The 18,820-nt window shown below is 35.0% G+C and overlaps 1 protein-coding gene across 6 annotated transcripts in view; it reads left to right on the plus strand.

The window, feature by feature from the left end:
• The window catches only part of PCNX4 (pecanex 4), a 46,469-nt gene that overhangs the window by 16,522 nt on the left and 11,127 nt on the right, over nucleotides 1–18,820 (plus strand). For 4 of the 6 annotated variants that reach the window (XM_057730605.1, XM_057730609.1, XM_057730607.1 and 1 more), the window contains 8 exons: nucleotides 4,056–4,235; nucleotides 4,330–4,844; nucleotides 5,088–5,188; nucleotides 5,314–5,436; nucleotides 9,630–9,990; nucleotides 12,537–12,640; nucleotides 15,682–16,718; nucleotides 17,109–17,295. In XM_057730605.1, the coding sequence (XP_057586588.1) occupies nucleotides 4,056–4,235; nucleotides 4,330–4,844; nucleotides 5,088–5,188; nucleotides 5,314–5,436; nucleotides 9,630–9,990; nucleotides 12,537–12,640; nucleotides 15,682–16,718; nucleotides 17,109–17,295 (2,608 nt within the window). The remainder of the gene's footprint in view (nucleotides 1–4,055; nucleotides 4,236–4,329; nucleotides 4,845–5,087; nucleotides 5,189–5,313; nucleotides 5,437–9,629; nucleotides 9,991–12,536; nucleotides 12,641–15,681; nucleotides 16,719–17,108; nucleotides 17,296–18,820) is intronic. The other 2 variants (XM_057730606.1, XM_057730610.1) reach the window with 1 other exon arrangement.

The raw sequence follows: 18,820 nt of genomic DNA on the forward strand, positions 1-18,820 counted from the left end.
CAAGGGTGTGGCTGGACTGTTACTCAGTGAAGAGTTTCTGGGATTATGTGAGCAGAAACACTTCCAGTTTGAACTAAAGATGTAATGAACGAAGGCTGCTAAACTTCTTAGGTTTGACAGGACAGGAATATTAGAGCTATTTGACAATAAACCTGGAGCTTTTTAAGAAGAGAGAAAAATGACCCCAAAAGTAATTCAGAGATTATCTGGTTTCAACAAGCTAGAAGGCCTCTGCTGGAAGCCTTGGGGCTGGTACTGCCTTGCAGAGCTGTGGGGGTGGGACCCTCACCTAGAACTTTTTGGGTGATGTTTCCACCCTGAGGCCCTGGAGGGCAGAGTATGAAACCAAAGAGGATTATTCTCCAACCTTAAAATCTAATGGAATTTGCTTTGCCAGATGTTGGACTTCTTTGGAACCTATCACCCCTTCTTTCTTTCCTGTTTCTCACTTTTGGAATGGGAATGTCCATCCTTTGCCTGTCCCACCATTGTGTTTTGAAAACACATAACTTGTCTGGTTTCACAGGTTCACAGCTGGAGAGGATTTTGTCTCAGAATGGGTCATACTTCAAGTCTTAACCTGTATATGATCTAGATGATATTTAGATGTAACTTTGAACTTTAGAGTTGATGCTGGAATGAGTTAAGAATTTTGTGGCTTTTGGGAAGGAAGGAATGTATTTTGCATGTAAGAAGAAACATAAATTTAGGAGACCAGGGTGGAATGTTATGGACTGAATGTATGTCTCTTCAAAATTCATATATTGAAGCCCTAACCCCCAGTGTAGTGATATTTTGAGAGGGTCTTTGGGAGGTAATTAAGTGGTCAGGGTGGCCCTGGTCCCTGATGAAATTGGTGCCCTTATAAGAAGAGACACCAGAGTTCTCTCTCTCTGTCTACCTCACTTTGCCTCCCTCACTCCCTCCCACCTTCCACCATGTGAGGATACAGTGAGAAGTGGCTCTCTGCAAGCCAGGAAGAGAGTTCTCATCAGAACCCAATCAATCACAATGGCACTCTGATCTCAAACTGTGAGAAATAAATTTCTTTTATTTGAGCCACCTAGTCTTTGGTACTTCATTATGGTACCAAAACTGTGAGAAGTAAATTTCTGTTGTTTGAGCCACCTAATCTGTGGTACTTTGTTATGGTAGCCCAAAAGATGACAAGGTGTTTAAGAATATTTAGCCAGTTTGTGTACTGAAACTGGCTGATTCTTAGATGTCTACTATTTCTTAACTCATTAATCTCTTCTAGTTGTGCTACATTTATGGGCCAGAGGACACTATAATGCCCTTGTAGTTCTGCACCTAATCGAATATGTAAGAGGAGAATTAATTTATGGAAATTCTAATTGATTTCTTAGTACCACTACCATCTACTAACTGTAAAATATATTACAGTTAAATGTTTGATTTTGAAAAGTTAGCAATAAAATTGAATTTAAATGTATATGTATACATTTGACCCCTTAGAAAGATTTGTTTATGAGATCATTTTCAGAATACAAATTATTGAGTTACTGTCTCACTGTGCCATTTCTGATATCAGAAATTACCTGCTATAATACATCTTTGCACTTAAATGATGCCCTCGGTTCTTTTAATCTTCAGAAATCTCAGTTGTAATTTGGTAACCTTGACTCATTACTCATTTCTCATTTCTAAATGAAAGAGCATAAAATGTTCTTTTACTATATATATTCAAGTTGGATTTAATATGCAGTTTTAATGTTTACAATTTAATAATTACAAAAAGATTTTTTCAACTATAACTGAAAGACAAAGGCAGTCCTCAAATTTACTTTTAAAGAAAATATGCAATTTATGTAGAAAAATTGCCACCCATTTCAATTTTACAAGTTTTAGCTTCTGATTAACAATAAGAATCAAGATGTTCTTTATACAGTAGTAGGTGTGATACTGCAGATAAATACTGTATGAAATGTGTACTTTATTCAGATTTTTAAAGTTGTCAGGTATGTCAACTTGTATCTTGATTTTCTTTCAGAGAATGTGAAAGTTGAAGAGATGAGCCCTACAGTTTAGTAATCTTTTCTCTTTCTGCATTCTTTATTCTACCTAGTAGAGCTGTGTATTAATAATTTTAAATGACTTTTTCTATGCATTTTTACGAGAGACAGTGTTAAACCTTCAATGCTTAGTTCATAGACTCTCAGGAACTGTTTGAATGAATGATGCATATTTATACCATCTCAGCCACTACATACTAGGAACATCTTTTTCTGGGCACGTGGATCTTAGTGTACAGAATTTGAAATATTTTTATGGTTGTTAGAAAAACAATTTTTTCTTACTCTAGAAAATTCATGTTATATTATCAGAAACTTTAGATTTTTTTGCTCTAGAAAATTCCTGTTACGTTATCAGAAACTTTAGGATTTAAACATTTTCCATGTAAAAGAAACACAGTAATCATCCATTTGATTCTCCTGAGTCATGCACACTGGAAAGTAAACAAAGTGTTTGGTTATTTCAATTATGTGTTCTTATTTTGTGATATCCTTGTGTGTAAATACTTTTCTGTACTATTGTTTGTTTACTTTAAGAATGAAGAGATTGGTGGGGGGGAGGCGGTAAAATAGAACTTGGGTAACATATTTCCTGAGTGTGCATTATTTTTACACGAATTATTCTTTCCTTGAGTATGTTAGCAAGAGAAGTATTGTCTTTAAAAAAAAAGTACAAATCTACACATTTTCCTTGACCTTCCTGTGGCTTATTGTGTGTGGTTTGATTTTCTTTTTTTCATACTGGAATGTTTTCTTCTCAGAATGAAATGAATTTTATTTTAAAACTACACTACAGAAAGTATTATCTAATGTAGCATCATCTTGTTAACCTTGTGTTCATTAATTCTTTCTGCTTATAAAAATTTGAAGGACACATTATGAAGCAGAGTGCATTAAATTGTCCTGGTATCTGTGTGAGGAAGCACATTATATACTATTATTATAATCGTAGTTGCTATGCATTTGCTTCTGGGTTATTAACATACGCTTAAGTGGATAATTATTACAGAAGTTGCCTTTCTCCTTGATTTTGATTCCTAGCAGCTCAGATATTCAAGTACAATTATTATGCTATAAGTTTTAAGATGTAGTTTTCTCTTTTGAAAGTTGTCTTTGGAACTTCATAAGTACTACAGTGTTGTTGGTTTCCAGGCAAGGTGTTTGGTTAACCTTATTCCAAAAACTTAGTAATGTATTGATAATGTTTATTCTTCTGTGCTTTAAATTATTTGAAACAATTCGATGATGTTATGTTTACTAGTAAGTGCAGTACCAAAAAAACCAGCTTCTCCACTTCAGATAGAAGCCTTCACTAATTTATGAGATTGTGTTGTGCAAGTTTGTGTTCTTAAATCGTACCACTGTTTATACAAAATAGAAACAATATTATATGCTCGTTAAGTTCCCAGGCTAACCCACAGAGACATGTTCATAACCTAATGTTGCTGACCTCTGATATTAAGTATACAGACTTCAAATTCGAGGATCTGGGAGTGAGACAGTGCAGAAGAGAGTAGGAGAAAGAGAAAAACTTTCTCTCTTTGCTAGCTACTGATGTATGACCAACAGGAAGGCTTTGGCTTTCCCAGGGTTGCTTGCAATTTTAAATGTAAAATTTTTAAACTCTAAAAAATCATTGGTGGAATTGTAGCCAATGTAGTTTAAACATTTAAGGGAGAAATATTGTTGCCCTTGGCTCAGTTCAGTTTTACAAATCCCTAAATTCAGTTTTATTCAGTAAATTACTTTTAGTTCTTCCTTCTTTTCACATTTGAATACACATATTCTCTAAGTTCTGCACTTGTATACAGTTGAGTACTTGCTGGTTTAAGGGAAGGACAGTGGTCACAATTTATGTTTTTTGATCTTTTGCAATTTGGGTCTAGGACCTTTCTGTAAATGTTCTTTTGTTTCAGGGTGGAGGTGGGGTGTAGAGGGAAGTGTACGTTGTTTTGTTTGTCCTGGAAAGATCTTCTTCTGTTTATTGTTTTGTGTGATTTAAATATTTTCTTTTTATTGTAGGTTTATGGTAAATATACCAGTTCTAGAACAGATGAATCAGGTTTTACACATCTTGTTTATATTTTTACCCTTTCTGTGGGCACTCGGGACTCTACCTCCACCTGATGCACTTTTCTTATGGGCAGTGGAGCAGGTTTTACAGTTTGGCCTTGGAGGGTCATCTGTGTCAACCCACCTATGGTAATTATTTTAAATATTAAAGTGATATGTAATTTATTCTCAAAGAATATTTTTTCTTTTCAAGCAGATCTTTTTTTTTTATCCCCCTCTGCAGGTTGTTAATAATGTTCATCATTTCTGCTGGAACAGCTGTAACATCATATTTCATTCCCAGCACTGTTGGTGTGGTTCTTTTCATGACTGGACTTGGATTCTTACTGAGTCTTAACCTAAGTGAGATGGTTTTTGTCTTCAAACACAGTGTGACCAGACATGGAGTTGGAACCAAATCTAAGGCTATACTCAGTGGTTCAGCAAAACAGTTTACTTGGAAGGAATACCTTTTTTATAGCATTTTGTTAATCTTGGCTCTTTTAGAAACTGGTCTGTTGCATCACTTTGCTGGTTTCTCACAGATTTCCAAAAGCAGTCCCCAGGCTATTGTTGGCTATATTTTGATGATATTATTTATAATACTATGGATACTTAAAGAAATTCAAAGTGTCTATATCTTTGGAATTTTCCGGAACCCTTTCTATCCAAAGGATGTGCAAACTGTGACTTTATTCCTAGAGAAGCAAACAAAGCTCATGAAGATTGGTGTTGTCAGACGGATTTTGATAAATCTAGGTAGGAAGATAATATCTAATAAACTTGTATTATGTCTAGGAAGTGTACAGAAATATAATGGAATTCCTGTATTTGTATAATGTTATACTGCATACAATTGTTTATTCTTTTACGTTGTGGTTCGTTTATTGGTTTTTTTAGTTAATTGCTCAAATGTGCTCATAAAAATACTCATAGGCCAAAATAAAATATGGTAGAAGGGGTTATTTTGCCTTCATTAAATCTCTTTTTTGTTTGTCTTAGTGTCACCTTTTGCTATGATAGCATTTCTTTCATTGGACAGTTCCTTACAAGCGCTCCACTCTGTGTCTGTCGCCATTGGATTCACAAGGGCTTTTAGAATGGTAATGCTAATATGCACTTAATTGTATTTTCCTATTCCCAAATTTAATTATGATTTTGTTTACTCTAACAGTTTACTTAGATTATCAAATTCTGCCTAATAAAGTGATTAATTTGTGTACTGCAGGTATGGCAGAATACAGAAAGTGCTTTATTGGAGACAGTCATTGTATCAGCATTGCACTTGTTGATCTCCAATACAGACATATGGTGGAACAGAAACTTGGATACAGGAATCAGACTCTTACTGGTAAATATATTTTGTAACAGCTTTAATGAGATGTATTTCATATACAATAAAATCATTCACTTAAAATCTAAAATTCTGTGGTACATATTCAAAACTTTGCAGCCATCACCACAATCTAATTTTAGAATATTTTCAACATCCCCAGAAGAAACCTCATACACCTTAATAGTCATTTCCATTCCACTCTCCAGCCCCAGCAAGCACTAATCTACTTTCTGTCTCTAAGGATTTGCCAGTTCTAGACATTTCACATGAATATAATTATACAATATATTATCTTTTGCATCTGGCTTCTTTCTCTTACATGTTTTTGAGGTTCATCCATGTTGTAGCATGTATCAGTATTTTATTCTTTTTTATTGCTGAGTAATATTCCATTGTATGGATATACCACATTTAGTTGATTCATTCATTAGATGATATATATTTAGGTTGTCTCCACTTTTTTTACTATTATGAATAATGCTGCTATGAACATTCAAGTAATAGTTTTTATATGGATGTGATTTCATTTCTCTCAGGTATGTTTAGGACTGGAATTTCAGTACGAACTTTATGTTTTAACACTTCAAGCTATTGCCAACACTTTTCCAAAGTGATTGCACGATTTTACATTGTCACCAGCAATGTATGAAGATTCTAATTTCTCTACATTCTCACCAACAGTTGTCTGACTTTTTCATTATGGCATTTTCATGGGTGTGAACTACTGTCTTTTCGTGATTTTGATATTGCATTTCTCTGAATGCTAATGATTCATCTTTACATATGTTTATTGGCCATTTGTGTGTGTTTTGGGGGGAAATGTCTGTTCAGATTCTTTGCTTATATTTAGCTGGCCTATTTGTCTTTTTATCATTAAGTTTAAGAGTTCAGTGTATATTCTGGATACAGGTTTCTGGACAGATACATGTTAAGCATAAATTTTCTCCCATTCTGTAGGTTGTCTTTAGCTTTCTTGATAATGTCCTTTGAAGCAAAAAAGTTTTAGTTTTGATGAAGTTTTAATCTACCTATTTTTTTTCTTTTGTTGCTTGTATTTTTGGTGTCATATCTAGTAAACACTGCCTGTTCAAGATCATAGATTTATTATATTTTCTTCTAAGAGTTTTACAGTTTTAGCTCTTACATTTGGTCCTGTGATTTACTTGGGGTTAATTTTTGTATATGATGTGAGGTAGGGTTCCAAATCCATTCTTTTGTATATGGATGTAGATTGGTTTCAGCATCATTTATCAAAAAAGCTATTCTTCCTCCATGACTTTTCTTGGCATCTTGTCAAGAATCAAACAACAAATGTAAGGGTTTATTTCTGGACTCTCATTCTTTTTTCCATTCATCTGTATGTCTGTCTGTATGCCGGTATCACACTGTCTTGATTACAGTAGCTTTGTAGTAGGTTTTAAAATTGGGAAGTGTGAATCTTATGACTTTGTTGTTCTTTTTCAAGATTGTTTTGACTATTCTCGTACTCTTGCATTACCATAGAAATACTGGTTTTGGCTTTTCAGTTTTTTAAAAAAGGCATCTGAGACTTTGATAGGCATTGCCTTGGATCTGTAGATAAAATTTGGGGAGCATTGCTGAAAGAACAGGACCCTGTGGGGCTCCTGGCACAAAAGGCTTTCTGTGTTCCCTTCCCTGAGTTCCAAAGGGCAGGTTCATACAGTTGCTCATCAGGGAAGGGAGGGGTTGCAGAGACAAGTGGGGAGCAGTCAAGAAACAATAGTGCAGCCTTGGGGGCAGAGTCCTGGTCCCCCCTCAAGGGATACACATAACATCTTTGAGCTCTTCTGTAGAACTAAAACCCCACCAAATGGAAGATGTTAACTACTTGGTGAAGCACTCTTCATTCTAGAGAAGATCACAGTTCACCCATCACCTGATGTCAGATGATCTTTCGACTGAGGGAATGCAGCAGGGTACCCTGATCCTTAGCAGCAACCCTGCCTGTCTTGACTGTAAAACTCCTCACCCCCTCACCCCCCACCCCAGGTTCACGCACACAGTTTTGAAGGCATTAACCCATTGTGGCCCCCTTTGTCTGGAAGAGTAATAAAGCTATTCTTTTCTACTTCACCCAAAACTGTTTCTGAGATTTAATTTGGTGTCAGGATACAGGGGCTGGATTCAACTTTGTTATCTTAAAAATATTAATTCTTCCCATTCGTCTACATGATATGTCTTCACATTTATTCATGTCTTCTTTATTTAAACATTTTTGTAGTTTTCAGTGTACAAGTCTTACACTTTTATTAAATATTATTCTTAAGTATTTTATTCTTTTTGATATTATAAATGGATTGTTTTCTTAATTCATTTTTGGGGTTGTTTATTGCTTGAGTGTAGGATGCAATTGATTAATGTTAATCTTATATCCTGAAACCTCACTGAAATATTGTTTCTAATAGATTTTTAGTGCATTTCTTAGGGTGTTCTGTATATAAGATCATGTCATCTGCAAATTAGATAAAGATAGTTTTACTTCTTCCTTACAAATCTGGATGTCTTTCATTTCTTTTTCTTACCTAATTGCCCTGGCTAGAATCTCCAATATAATGTTGAACACAAGAGGTAAGGGTGGACATCCTATGAGGAAAGCATCCAGTCTTTCTCCATTAAGTTGCTGTCAGTCTTTTACCATTCCTGCTTTTAGTTCCCTTCTATTCCTAGTTAAATCTTTTTATCATGAAGGTGTTGGATTTTGTCAAATGCCTTTTCTGTGTCTGTTGAAATGGTCTTGTGGTTTTGGTTCTTTAATCTGCTAACATGGTGTAATACATTGATTTTCAGCTGTTAAACCCATCTTGTGTTCCTGTAATAAATCTTACTCAGCCTTGGTGTATAGGCTTGTCTTTATGTTGCAGGATTCAGTTGGCTAGTATTTTGTTTAGAATTTTTGTCTGAAGTATATATTTGTAGCTTTCTTTTTTTATCTTTGATTTAGATGTCAGAATAGCAGTGATGTCATAGAATAGTTGGGAATTTTGTATCAGTAATTCCTAAATGTTTGTAGTATTCTTGTACTATGTAGTATTTTGTAGTATGGAAGCCATCTGGGCCTCAACTTTTCTCTCTGGGTAGCTTTTAAATTAGTAACTCAATTTCTATGCTTGTTATAGGTATATTGAGATTTTCTATTTCTTGAGTCAGTTTCGGTAATTTATGTCTTTTTCTAGGAAGTTGTCAGTTTCATCTAAGTGATCTAATTTACTGGCATACAGTTGTTCATAGTATTGTCTTATAATCCTTTTTATTTTTTTCTGTAAGATTGCTGATAATGTTATCTCTCTCAGTCCTGATTTTAGCACTTTGAGTCTTCTATGTATTTTTCTTGGCCAGTCTAGCTAAAGGTTTGTCAGTTTTGTTGATCTCCTCAAAAAAACAGCTTTTGGTTTCATTGATTTTCTCTATTATTTTTCTATTCTCTGTTTTATTAATTTCCACTCTAATCTTTATTGTTTCCTTAGCTCTGCTTACTTGAGATTTAGTTGTTCTTTGTTTTCTAGTTTCCTAAGGTGGAAGATTAGGTTATTGGTGTAAGATCTTTCTGCTCTTTTAATATAGGCATTTGTAGCTATAAATTTCCCTCTGAAGACTGTTTTTGCTGTATCACAAGTTTTGGTATGTGTTTCATTCATCTATAAATGTTTTATTGTTTATCTTGTGATTTCTTCTTTGATCTGTTGGTTATTTAGGAATGTGTCTTAATTTCCAGATTTCTTTCTATTGTTGATTTAATTCAGTTTTGATTGAAGAGCATACTTCTTATGATTTGTGTGAATACACTTAGTATGATTTCAGTCTATTGAGGTTTGTCTTAGGGCATAATGTCTGTTTCTTAATCTGTAAAATATTCTCTAAAATAAGGATAAATTAAGGATAGTTGCTTAACTGTTTACTACTTCTAGTTCTCATGACTTAAGCATGTAATGCAAAGCTTAATCAACCTTAAGATAGACATAGCACTCTGTCATTTCTCTTTAATACTACTTTTTTTAAGAGAGCCCAAACCTAAAAATGTAGTCTCATTTATTAATTGTGAGATTGGAGAAAATTATAACAGAATCTCATATAAGGGCTATTTACTCATAAATATTGGAGCAATAATAAAACTATACTGTTTTTCTTATATGATCTGGAAAATTTATGAAAGGTATTTAAGAATATAAAATTCATTTTTATGTCTGCAGGTTGGTGTTATGCGTGATCGTCTGATTCAATTCATCTCTAAATTACAGTTTGCTGTGACTGTACTTCTGGCATCATGGACAGAGAAAAAACGAAGAAAATCTACCACCACTTTATGTGTGCTCAACATTGTCTTCTCTCCATTTGTGTTGGTCTTCATAGTTTTTTCTACACTGCTCTCTTCTCCCTTACTCCCCCTCTTCACCCTTCCTCTGTTCTTGGTGGGGTTTCCTCGACCTATTCAGAGTTGGCCAGGAGTGGTGGGCACCACAGCCTGTGTGTGTGCAGATACAGTATACTACTACCAGATGGTCCCGAGTTTGACCACTGCACTACAGTCTGCAATGGCAGCTGGAAGTTTAGGTAAGTAAGTGCTTAAGAAATCATCTCTACTGTATTTAAAGTACAAAAAAGTGAACAAACAGAAAACAGTGCTTTGATCCAACTATTATACAGATTCTAATACTTTGATGTGCAGGCAGAAAGACTAAATATGAGGAAGTATATCTCCTGTTCCTTATTTTGAGGTAAATAAAGTTATAAAATAAAAATACTAACTGAAAATTTCGTTAAGGTGATTGACAATTTTTTAAAATCATTTTCTTGACTAAAATCAGGTTATAGTCCCACCATGAAACATGAAAACACCTTATCTCCCCAAATTTCCTTGAGTTTATATTGAGTTCCTGTCAAGTAGATGTAGCAGCTTAGGCCCATAAAGAATGAAAACTAGCATTTTATAATATCACATTGAGGAGCTTAAAGGAGTTTGCTTGTATCTTATTGGTTATTGTCTAGCAGCTTAAGCAGTCTGAGAAAATTAGAGGGCAAGGTGACATAAAAGCTTTGGTCAATGATTGGTAGCCTCCCAAAATGAAGTGCTATACGACTATTAGCAAGACTTTTGATGAACTAATATTATAATTATAATTTTGTGATAATTTTATAATTTCATCATACACTATAAAATTCAACTATATTGTACTTTTCAAGGTTGGTTTTAGATAAGGTACAACCTGATGACAGTAGTATGTTGTCTTCTACTGTATACTTTAGCCCCTGAAACTTGTTTTAGGTATGTCAAGTGACTTCCTAGCAGACTGACCTGGCAGAGAGTAGCAATTTAAAATTAGAATTATAATGAAATGTTTACTTGGATTGAACTTTTCTAGTTATCTATTATGCGATAATTTAGGAAAAACTTTATTTTTGTACTACAAATTTTTTATGAATAATCGTTTTCCTTTCTTATAGGAAATATTCTACACTTTTAAGACTTTTATCCAGTTCCAATTAATTTTTATTATATAGTGCATTGCCACTTTTAAAATACCTGTAAGCTTAAACTCGCATCTAAAATAATAAATACCTTAGTAATAAGGTAGAAATTATACTTTATTACAATTATATTCAACCAGTAAGTGTGTTGTAAAGTATTTCCTGGGGAGGGTGGGGATGGGAGGGGGTGGAAACAGTGAGGTAACATTTCACACACATCTGACTGGCAAAAATGTAAAAAAAAAGTCTGATATTAACAAGTATTGTCTAGGGAGTGAGAAACAGGAACTCTCAAACCCTGCTGGAAAGGAATGTGTAAATTCATAGAGCCACCTTGAAGAGTAAACTTAATAGTCTGTAGTAAAGATGTACATATCCCATGGCCTAGGGAGTCTAGTTTTAGATTCCATGATCCAGTTATTCCAATTCTAGGGAAACTCTTGCCCATGTGCTTTGGGTGTCCCCAAGACCATTCCCAGGTTCGATGATTTTCTAGGAGGACACACAGGACAGCATATAGTTGTTCTCATAGCTAAGATTTAGTTTAGCAAAAGGATGCAGAACAAGTACAGCAAAGGAAAAGTCACATGGGATGAGAGGTCGGGTGAAAGCTTCTAGGCATCCTCCCAGTGGAGTTACACAGAGTGTACTTAATTCCCCAGCACCTTGTTGTGACAGTATGTGTGATATTTGAAACTTATTTGAGACTCAGTGCCTAAGGCTTATATCCAAAGCTGGTCATGTAGGCACCCTTTGCCTACCACATACCAAAATTCCAAACTCTCAAAAGGAAAACAAGTGTTCAGTATAAACTGTATTCTTCACACCAACAGTTTAGACACGATGAGAGACTATTTATCAGTTAGGGTGGTGAGAACTCTTGAAATACAAGTTTCCAGTTTCCAGCCAAGGGCCAACTTTGTAAGCAGGCCTTTCAACGGATAGCAGTTATTTCTGCTATGTTAACTCTTTTCTACATAATACATTGTATAAGCATAGTACAAAGATAATTTATACAGCATTATTTATAATAGTGGAAAATTGGAAAACATCGGATGTTTATTAACAGGGAAATGAATATTTAAATTCAGCTATATTCATACAATGAATTCTCAGTATAGTTACAGTGAATGAGCTTTGTAGTTGATGTAATGTCTCAGAGACATAATGTTGAGAGAAAAGCTGTTTTAATAGTATTTGTACTGTGTGGTAGATAGCATTTTATGTAAATTTTTAACACCAGAAAACACTTTCATAGGCATGTATATGAAAATGTCCAAAATGTTTTAAATCATTAATGTGAAGTTGGCTTTTTATATTTAATATGTTTTCCTAATATATTTAACATGTATTTAAGATTTTATATTAGCAAGTTCTAATTTGTTGTTTTTCTGGAAAATATATTCTTGAATTCTTATAAATTATCACCTGTAGATTTTCTCCAATTGTTCCTGTAAAAAGCTTAATTTAATGCCTCCTGATATGCAATGGATAGTTTGTATTCTTGACATAAAAAGAGGGTAGAAAGAGTTATGAGTTAGTTCCAAGTGTGTTATTGATTTTAAAGATTCACATGGCAGAATAAAACAAACTTGAACAATTACTTACTTTCTTTTTCTAATTTGTTTTAGGTCTCCTCTTACCTGGGTCTCATTACTTGGGCCGTTTTCAGGATCGTTTAATATGGATAATGATTCTAGAATGTGGCTATACTTATTGCTGTGTTAACATTAAGGTCAATGTGCATTTGAAACCTCTCTAGTACATGTGTAAAAATTTTGTTATGCACACATGAAAGACTTAATAGCTCACTTTGAAAGAATATCTTTTTACTTGTGAGAACACCTAGGATTTTTAAAGTGTGTTTCAGCATGCACATATTGATAGACAGATTAGTGTTGACTGTATGATAGAACATAGTAATAAAATACACTTGCCCCCTTTTCATCCAGTCTTATTCTTTGTATCCCTGTTTAGATTAGCATCTCAAAAAGGTGACTCAGTAATATTTTCTTCACTCCTATATCATATAAGCATTCTCAACTTTAATAAAAAACTTCTTTTGACCCCACTGCCCTTACCCTCTAACACCCTGTTTTTCTCCTTTCAGAGCAAAATGCCTTATTAGAGTCACTTATAATCATGTCTCCAATTTCACTTCTCCCATTTTTCTCTTTAACTTACTCTAGGTTTTTGACCCTACTACCTGTTACTCTACTAAAAACCACTGTTGTCAAGGTCTCCAGTGGCTGTCACATTGCTAAATCCAACGATTGATTCTCAGACCTGGTCTTACTTGACCTGTCAGCAGCATTTGACACAACTGATCTCTTCACTTGTTTCACGGGTTAATCCTTGACAGTCTCCTTTGATGGTTCCTTCTCTTTTCTTTGACCCCTTAATATCAGACTGCCCCAGTCCTTGCTGACAACTCCATTCTTCTTCTGGCTCAGATCAAAAACATTTGGGCTTTAGTCCAGTGATATTTGACTCCTTGTTTACTTCTATACCCCACATCCAATCCAACAAGAAATCCTGTTGGCTCCACCTTTAAGTCATATCCTGTATTCCACCACTTCTTACCACCCTGTTCTCAGCCGCCTTCATTTCTTTCCTGGATAGCTGCAATCGCTTCCTAATTGGTCTCTCCGCTTCTACCTCTGGCCCCTTACAGCCTCTTATCAACCAGAATGATCTTTAAAATCTAAATCAGATCACGTCATTTCCCTACTCAAAATCCTACAGTGGATATCTTCTTTCATTCAGAGTAAAAGCCAAGGCCCTAAATGGAACAGGCTCCCTGTTGCCTATTTGGTCTCATCTGCTACTTTAATCGTCTCACTCTACTCTAGTGTACTGACTGTTCCTTCTGCCTGGAACATTCTTCCTTCAGATAACCACACAGCTAACTCCGCCACCTTTAAGGCTTTGCTCAGATGTCACCTTCTCAATGAGGTCTACTATGGCCATCCTATTTAAAATTGCACACCCACTCCCATCCCTTCCTGCACTTCCAGTCCTCCTTGCTTGCTTTACTTTTTCTCTATTTTCATAGCACTTATACCTTCTAACAAACTATGTAATTTACTCATTAATTTTATTGTTGATTACCTGTGTCCCTCTACTCTCTAATATACATGTTACAAGAGCAAGGATCTCTATTTTTATTTGAAGAATATATCCTAAGCCCCTGGAACAGTGCCGGGCACATAGTAGGTCCTTAATAAATGTTTGTTGAATGAATAACAAATGAATGAATTTTTTTGTCTTAGCTCAGATTGCATAAAATTGTTGGTGACTAAAAAGCTGTTCCTTTAGTCCACTGGATCTCAAAAAGCAGTTTTCCAGATTAGTAATTTTAACATCTCCTGGGAACTTGTTAGAAATGGAAATTCTTAGGCCTCACCCCAGACCTACTGAATCAGAAGCTCTGGCGGGGTGCCCAGCAGTCTGTGTTTTAACAAGCCTTCCAGTGATTCTAAAGTTTGAAAACTACTGCTTTAGTCTAATATGTATAAGTAGGAGAAGGCAAAACATCATGCAAAATATGGAAGACGTTTTCATTGCTTAATTTAGTTCTGTTTTTTAATGGTATGGTTTTATAATCCCTAATAATGTGGGTCCTTTTATTGATCTTTTGTGCTCCATGAAATATATGGTATAAAGATATACTTTTTGGTGGCAGTCTTTTTTTTCTTTTTCATTTTTCTAGACACAAGCTTGCTTAGCTATATCATCTACTAAGATTTATATAACACTTTAAATTTGACAAAGCACTTTCATTACTTTAATCCTCACAACTCTATGTGCCAGGGTTATTTTTCTTTGAAAGAGAAGCAAAAGGAATCCCAGAGGGTAAGTGACCTATTCCAGATTGTTTACTAGCATCTGGCAGAGCCATGATTTAAAGAGCAGGTTCTGATGTCACATTCCTTGTTCTTTCCTTGGATTGTAATACAACCTAACAGCATTGCCTTCTATTAAAATCACTGGTAGTTTTGTAAAGATGTATAAATAAATAAGCAATAATTATAATAATAATATTAAACAGTGACCTGGTATGTCCTCTTCAAGTGATTCCTTCTAGGGAAGTAATCAAAATGTGTTTAAAATTTATATAAGAATATATTCATAATATTCATTCTGTGAATTTCAGCCTATATTTGTCACATACATCACTATGTGCCAGGTACTAGTTTAGGCACTGAGGATATAGTAGTAACCAAAAGAGAGCTGCTTTATGGAGTTCATGTTATAGTTGGATACATAAATCTGTATGATTATTATGTTATAATTTTTTAAAAGTGGGACAGAGGAATGGTTAAATAATTATGGCATATCCATATAGTAGAATAATGCTCTCATATAGAGTAGGATGGAAAGGATACAAAACTAATGTGCATATTGTATAATTCCAATTTTGCTTCCCCACCCTCGAATTTGTGTAATTTTAAAAAGTTTTTAGTACATGTGATTCAACCTTGACTTATAGTCTTAAAATTATGGTCATACCCATTGAAATTGTTTTGCCAATTTCTAGTGGAATTTCTAAAATTTCTTTAAAAATATGGCATTATTTTTCATATCTGTATCCAACATCAAATGTATTAAATGTCATTAAGTTTGAATTAAGGGGTAGCTCTTGGGTTAAAGAATTTTTTTGCATTTTATATATTTTTATTATGAGAATCCAATCCATGAGCATTTAAAAACTAGTTACTTTTCTCTGTATAATAAATGATCATAAACTCAAATACTTTCTTATTTCCTCTTTAGGGGTTAGAACTGCAAGAGACATCCTGCCATACTGCTGAAGCTCGAAGAGTTGACGAAGTTTTTGAAGGTGCCTTTGAACAAGAAGAATATGCAAGAGTATGTTCCATTAATGAACACTTTGGAAATGTCTTGACACCCTGTACTGTTTTGCCTGTGAAACTCTATTCTGATGCCAGGAATGTGCTGTCTGGCATAATTGATTCTCATGATAACTTAAAAGAATTTAAAGATGACCTTGTTAAAGTACTTGTGTGGATACTTGTTCAGTACTGTTCCAGAAGGTCCAGCATGCAAGAGAATGTTCACAAAACTGAAAATAAAGGGAAAGCATCTCTAATAATCCTGCCTGCTTTGAATACTTCACCACAAACCGAATCCCCAGAAGACACAGATAGTTTAAATTCAGAAAATTTGGATGACTGGTCTGATGATGTTTTTGGTGAAGAGCCAACTATCAAAAAAGGAAAAGAAGAAAAAGATCAGTTGAAAGTTTTCCCAGGTATAAATTTGCCTATTCCAGGATCAGTAGAATCACAGAAGGTTGGTAATCATTCTACAGGCACATTTACTGAAAATAGTCTTTACCAAGCTGTTGCATTGGGATACCCTGCTATTGACAAAGGAAAACAAGAAGCCGTGGCATACATCCCTCTCATGGAGTTCAGTTGCTCTCATTCTCACTTGTTAAGCTTACCTGAAGAGTGGATGTCTAACTGTTTGCCTAATTCCAAAGTGAAGGAGATGAGCTCGTTATTTCCCGAAGACTGGTACCAGTTTGTTTTAAGGCAGTTGGATTGTTTTCATTCAGAAGAAAATGCCTCAAATGTGGTGGATGAGATTGCAAAGGACAGAGTTTTAAAAGACTTTTATGTTCATGCAGTAATGACTTGTTATTTTAGTTTGTTTGGAGTAGACAATATGATTCCTAGTCCTGGTCATATATTGAGAGTTTACAGTGGTGTTTTGCCTTGGTCTCTTGCCTTGGATTGGCTCACAGAAAAGCCAGCACTGTTCCAACTCTCCCTAAAAGCTTTCAGGTAACACTTTGATTACATACGAGTTGTAATACTGACCAAAAAATGTTGATTTTTTTTTTATAACCTAGAAGGAAATGCTCTTTTGTTTCTAATTTTAAAAAATAATCACTCTCCTAAAAGTGAAAAAAAAAAAAAGAAACTTGGTGTCATACTGTGATTATATCAGGAGCACACTTAAATTTGTAGTTCCTTTCTTTTTGCTTATGTGGAGAACCTATTTTTTGTATGGCTTACTGGATTTTTTGCTTTCTTATCATTTCTCCCAGATCTTTTTTTCTGATATATGTATGATTCAGTTTAATGTCTTGAAAAAATATTGATTGAACAAAATAGTTCATCTATAAAGTTGATTTTAAAAGTTCTAAAATTCTTTGTTTCTTCATTTTTTAGGTATACTCTGAAATTAATGATTGATAAAGCAAGTTTAGGTCCAATAGAAGACTTTAAAGAGCTGACTAACTGTCTTGAAGACTATGAAAGTGACTGGTACATTGGTTTGGTATCTGATGAAAAGTGGAAGGAAGCAATTTTACAAGAAAAACCATACTTGTTTTCTCTGGGGTATGATCCTAATATGGTAAGGTTAAAAATGTGTTCTTAAACATTTTCGTATATTAACCTTAAAGAATAGAAATCAGTTATAAAGTATTTAAACCTAAGTGATAGAGATAACATTTGCAGAGCTAATAGGAGCCAATAAAGAATGTTGTATAGCTATTATGCAGTAACTGAGCTGTAACATAATCAAGTAAATGTAATTTGCTATAGCATACTTGACTCAGTGGGTTGTATTTATTTGGCAAATTCAAGTGTATAAATTATTACTTTGGATTTGACTCCTAGAAGAAAAATTAATTTGTAATTTGTAAGCAAGTCTGCCTTGTGAAAACTCAGAGAGACTGTAAATAAGGAATGACTTTTTTAAGATTTAGTACTTGTCGTCATTGCATTTACAATGTCATCAAGTGTGCATAATATGAAAGATTCAGTGTTAAGAGCTTATTGTGGGTGCCACATGTATTACTGCACATGTGCTTCCTAGTGAAAATGATGAATGTTATTTTTAAAAAACAACCATTTAAAGTTTTGGAAATGGTTTAAGGGCATACGGCGAATAAACATTTATTAAAGAAAATCTTCTGAAACCTAGGAAGAACAGTTAGAGACTACATTATTTGAACCAAGACCAATTCCCTCCCAGTTCAGCAAGACAGAAACTCTACTCAGACTGGTATGGCCAAGAACACAGGGCTCCCTCTCCTCTCAGCTTCCAGTTGGAGGACTGTTTTCCTAGAAGAGTAAGGACTTCAGCATTTCTCATCTTACTCCCACCTGCCTATTGTGAGGCTTGGTTCTGGGCATATGTCGTCAAGAGGTTGAAACTCACTTCTGGCCATCTCCAACTTGTTGGATGGAGGCTTTACCTGGGCATGGTGCCACTGAGAGTAGTGGGGCCCTGATCCCCATTGTCTGTGGAGGTTCCACACTGGGAGAGGCAAGCCAAGAAGACCTGCTTTTACTGTTCCCCCTCTACCAAACACATGTGCTAAAGCATAGGTGTCACTTAGAAGTGCCATTGTCTTACCTCCCCAGTGCCAGGACTCTGGCTCAGAGATTCTGCCCACTGGGAGAAGCAGACCACTAAAAAAAAAAAAAAAAAAAAAAAAAGCTCTGGGTCTCTTATCAAAGGAACTGACTTCATTTGCACATAATGTGGACACACTGAAGCTTATTAAGATGTTCCTCAAAGACAGTGGAGATTGTGGTGAAAAGTTATTAGAAGAAATTGGTAAAATCATTAGAGGTCTAAGCTAAACTGCAGGCTGGGTGGTTAACAGGGAGAACCAGGGAAAGAGACTGCAGAGAAGAGCCCTCCTTGGGTCAAAACAAATCTCGAACATTGACTTCCAAAACTAATCTTTCAAAGGAGCCCAAATTTAATTGGATCACTCTGGAGCAATTTAGGTCCCAGGTCATTGTTGAAAATGCAGAGCAACCAGCTGGGTATGAGCATTTAACAAAGAGAGCCCTGTCAAACCCACTGCCATCCCATCATAACTGTGGGTATTCACAACGCTGTGCTCACTGAGGAGCAGTATCAG

The sequence above is a fragment of the Hippopotamus amphibius genome, chromosome 4 (genome assembly GCF_030028045.1).
Source record: "Hippopotamus amphibius kiboko isolate mHipAmp2 chromosome 4, mHipAmp2.hap2, whole genome shotgun sequence".
Taxonomy (NCBI): Eukaryota; Metazoa; Chordata; class Mammalia; order Artiodactyla; family Hippopotamidae; genus Hippopotamus; species Hippopotamus amphibius.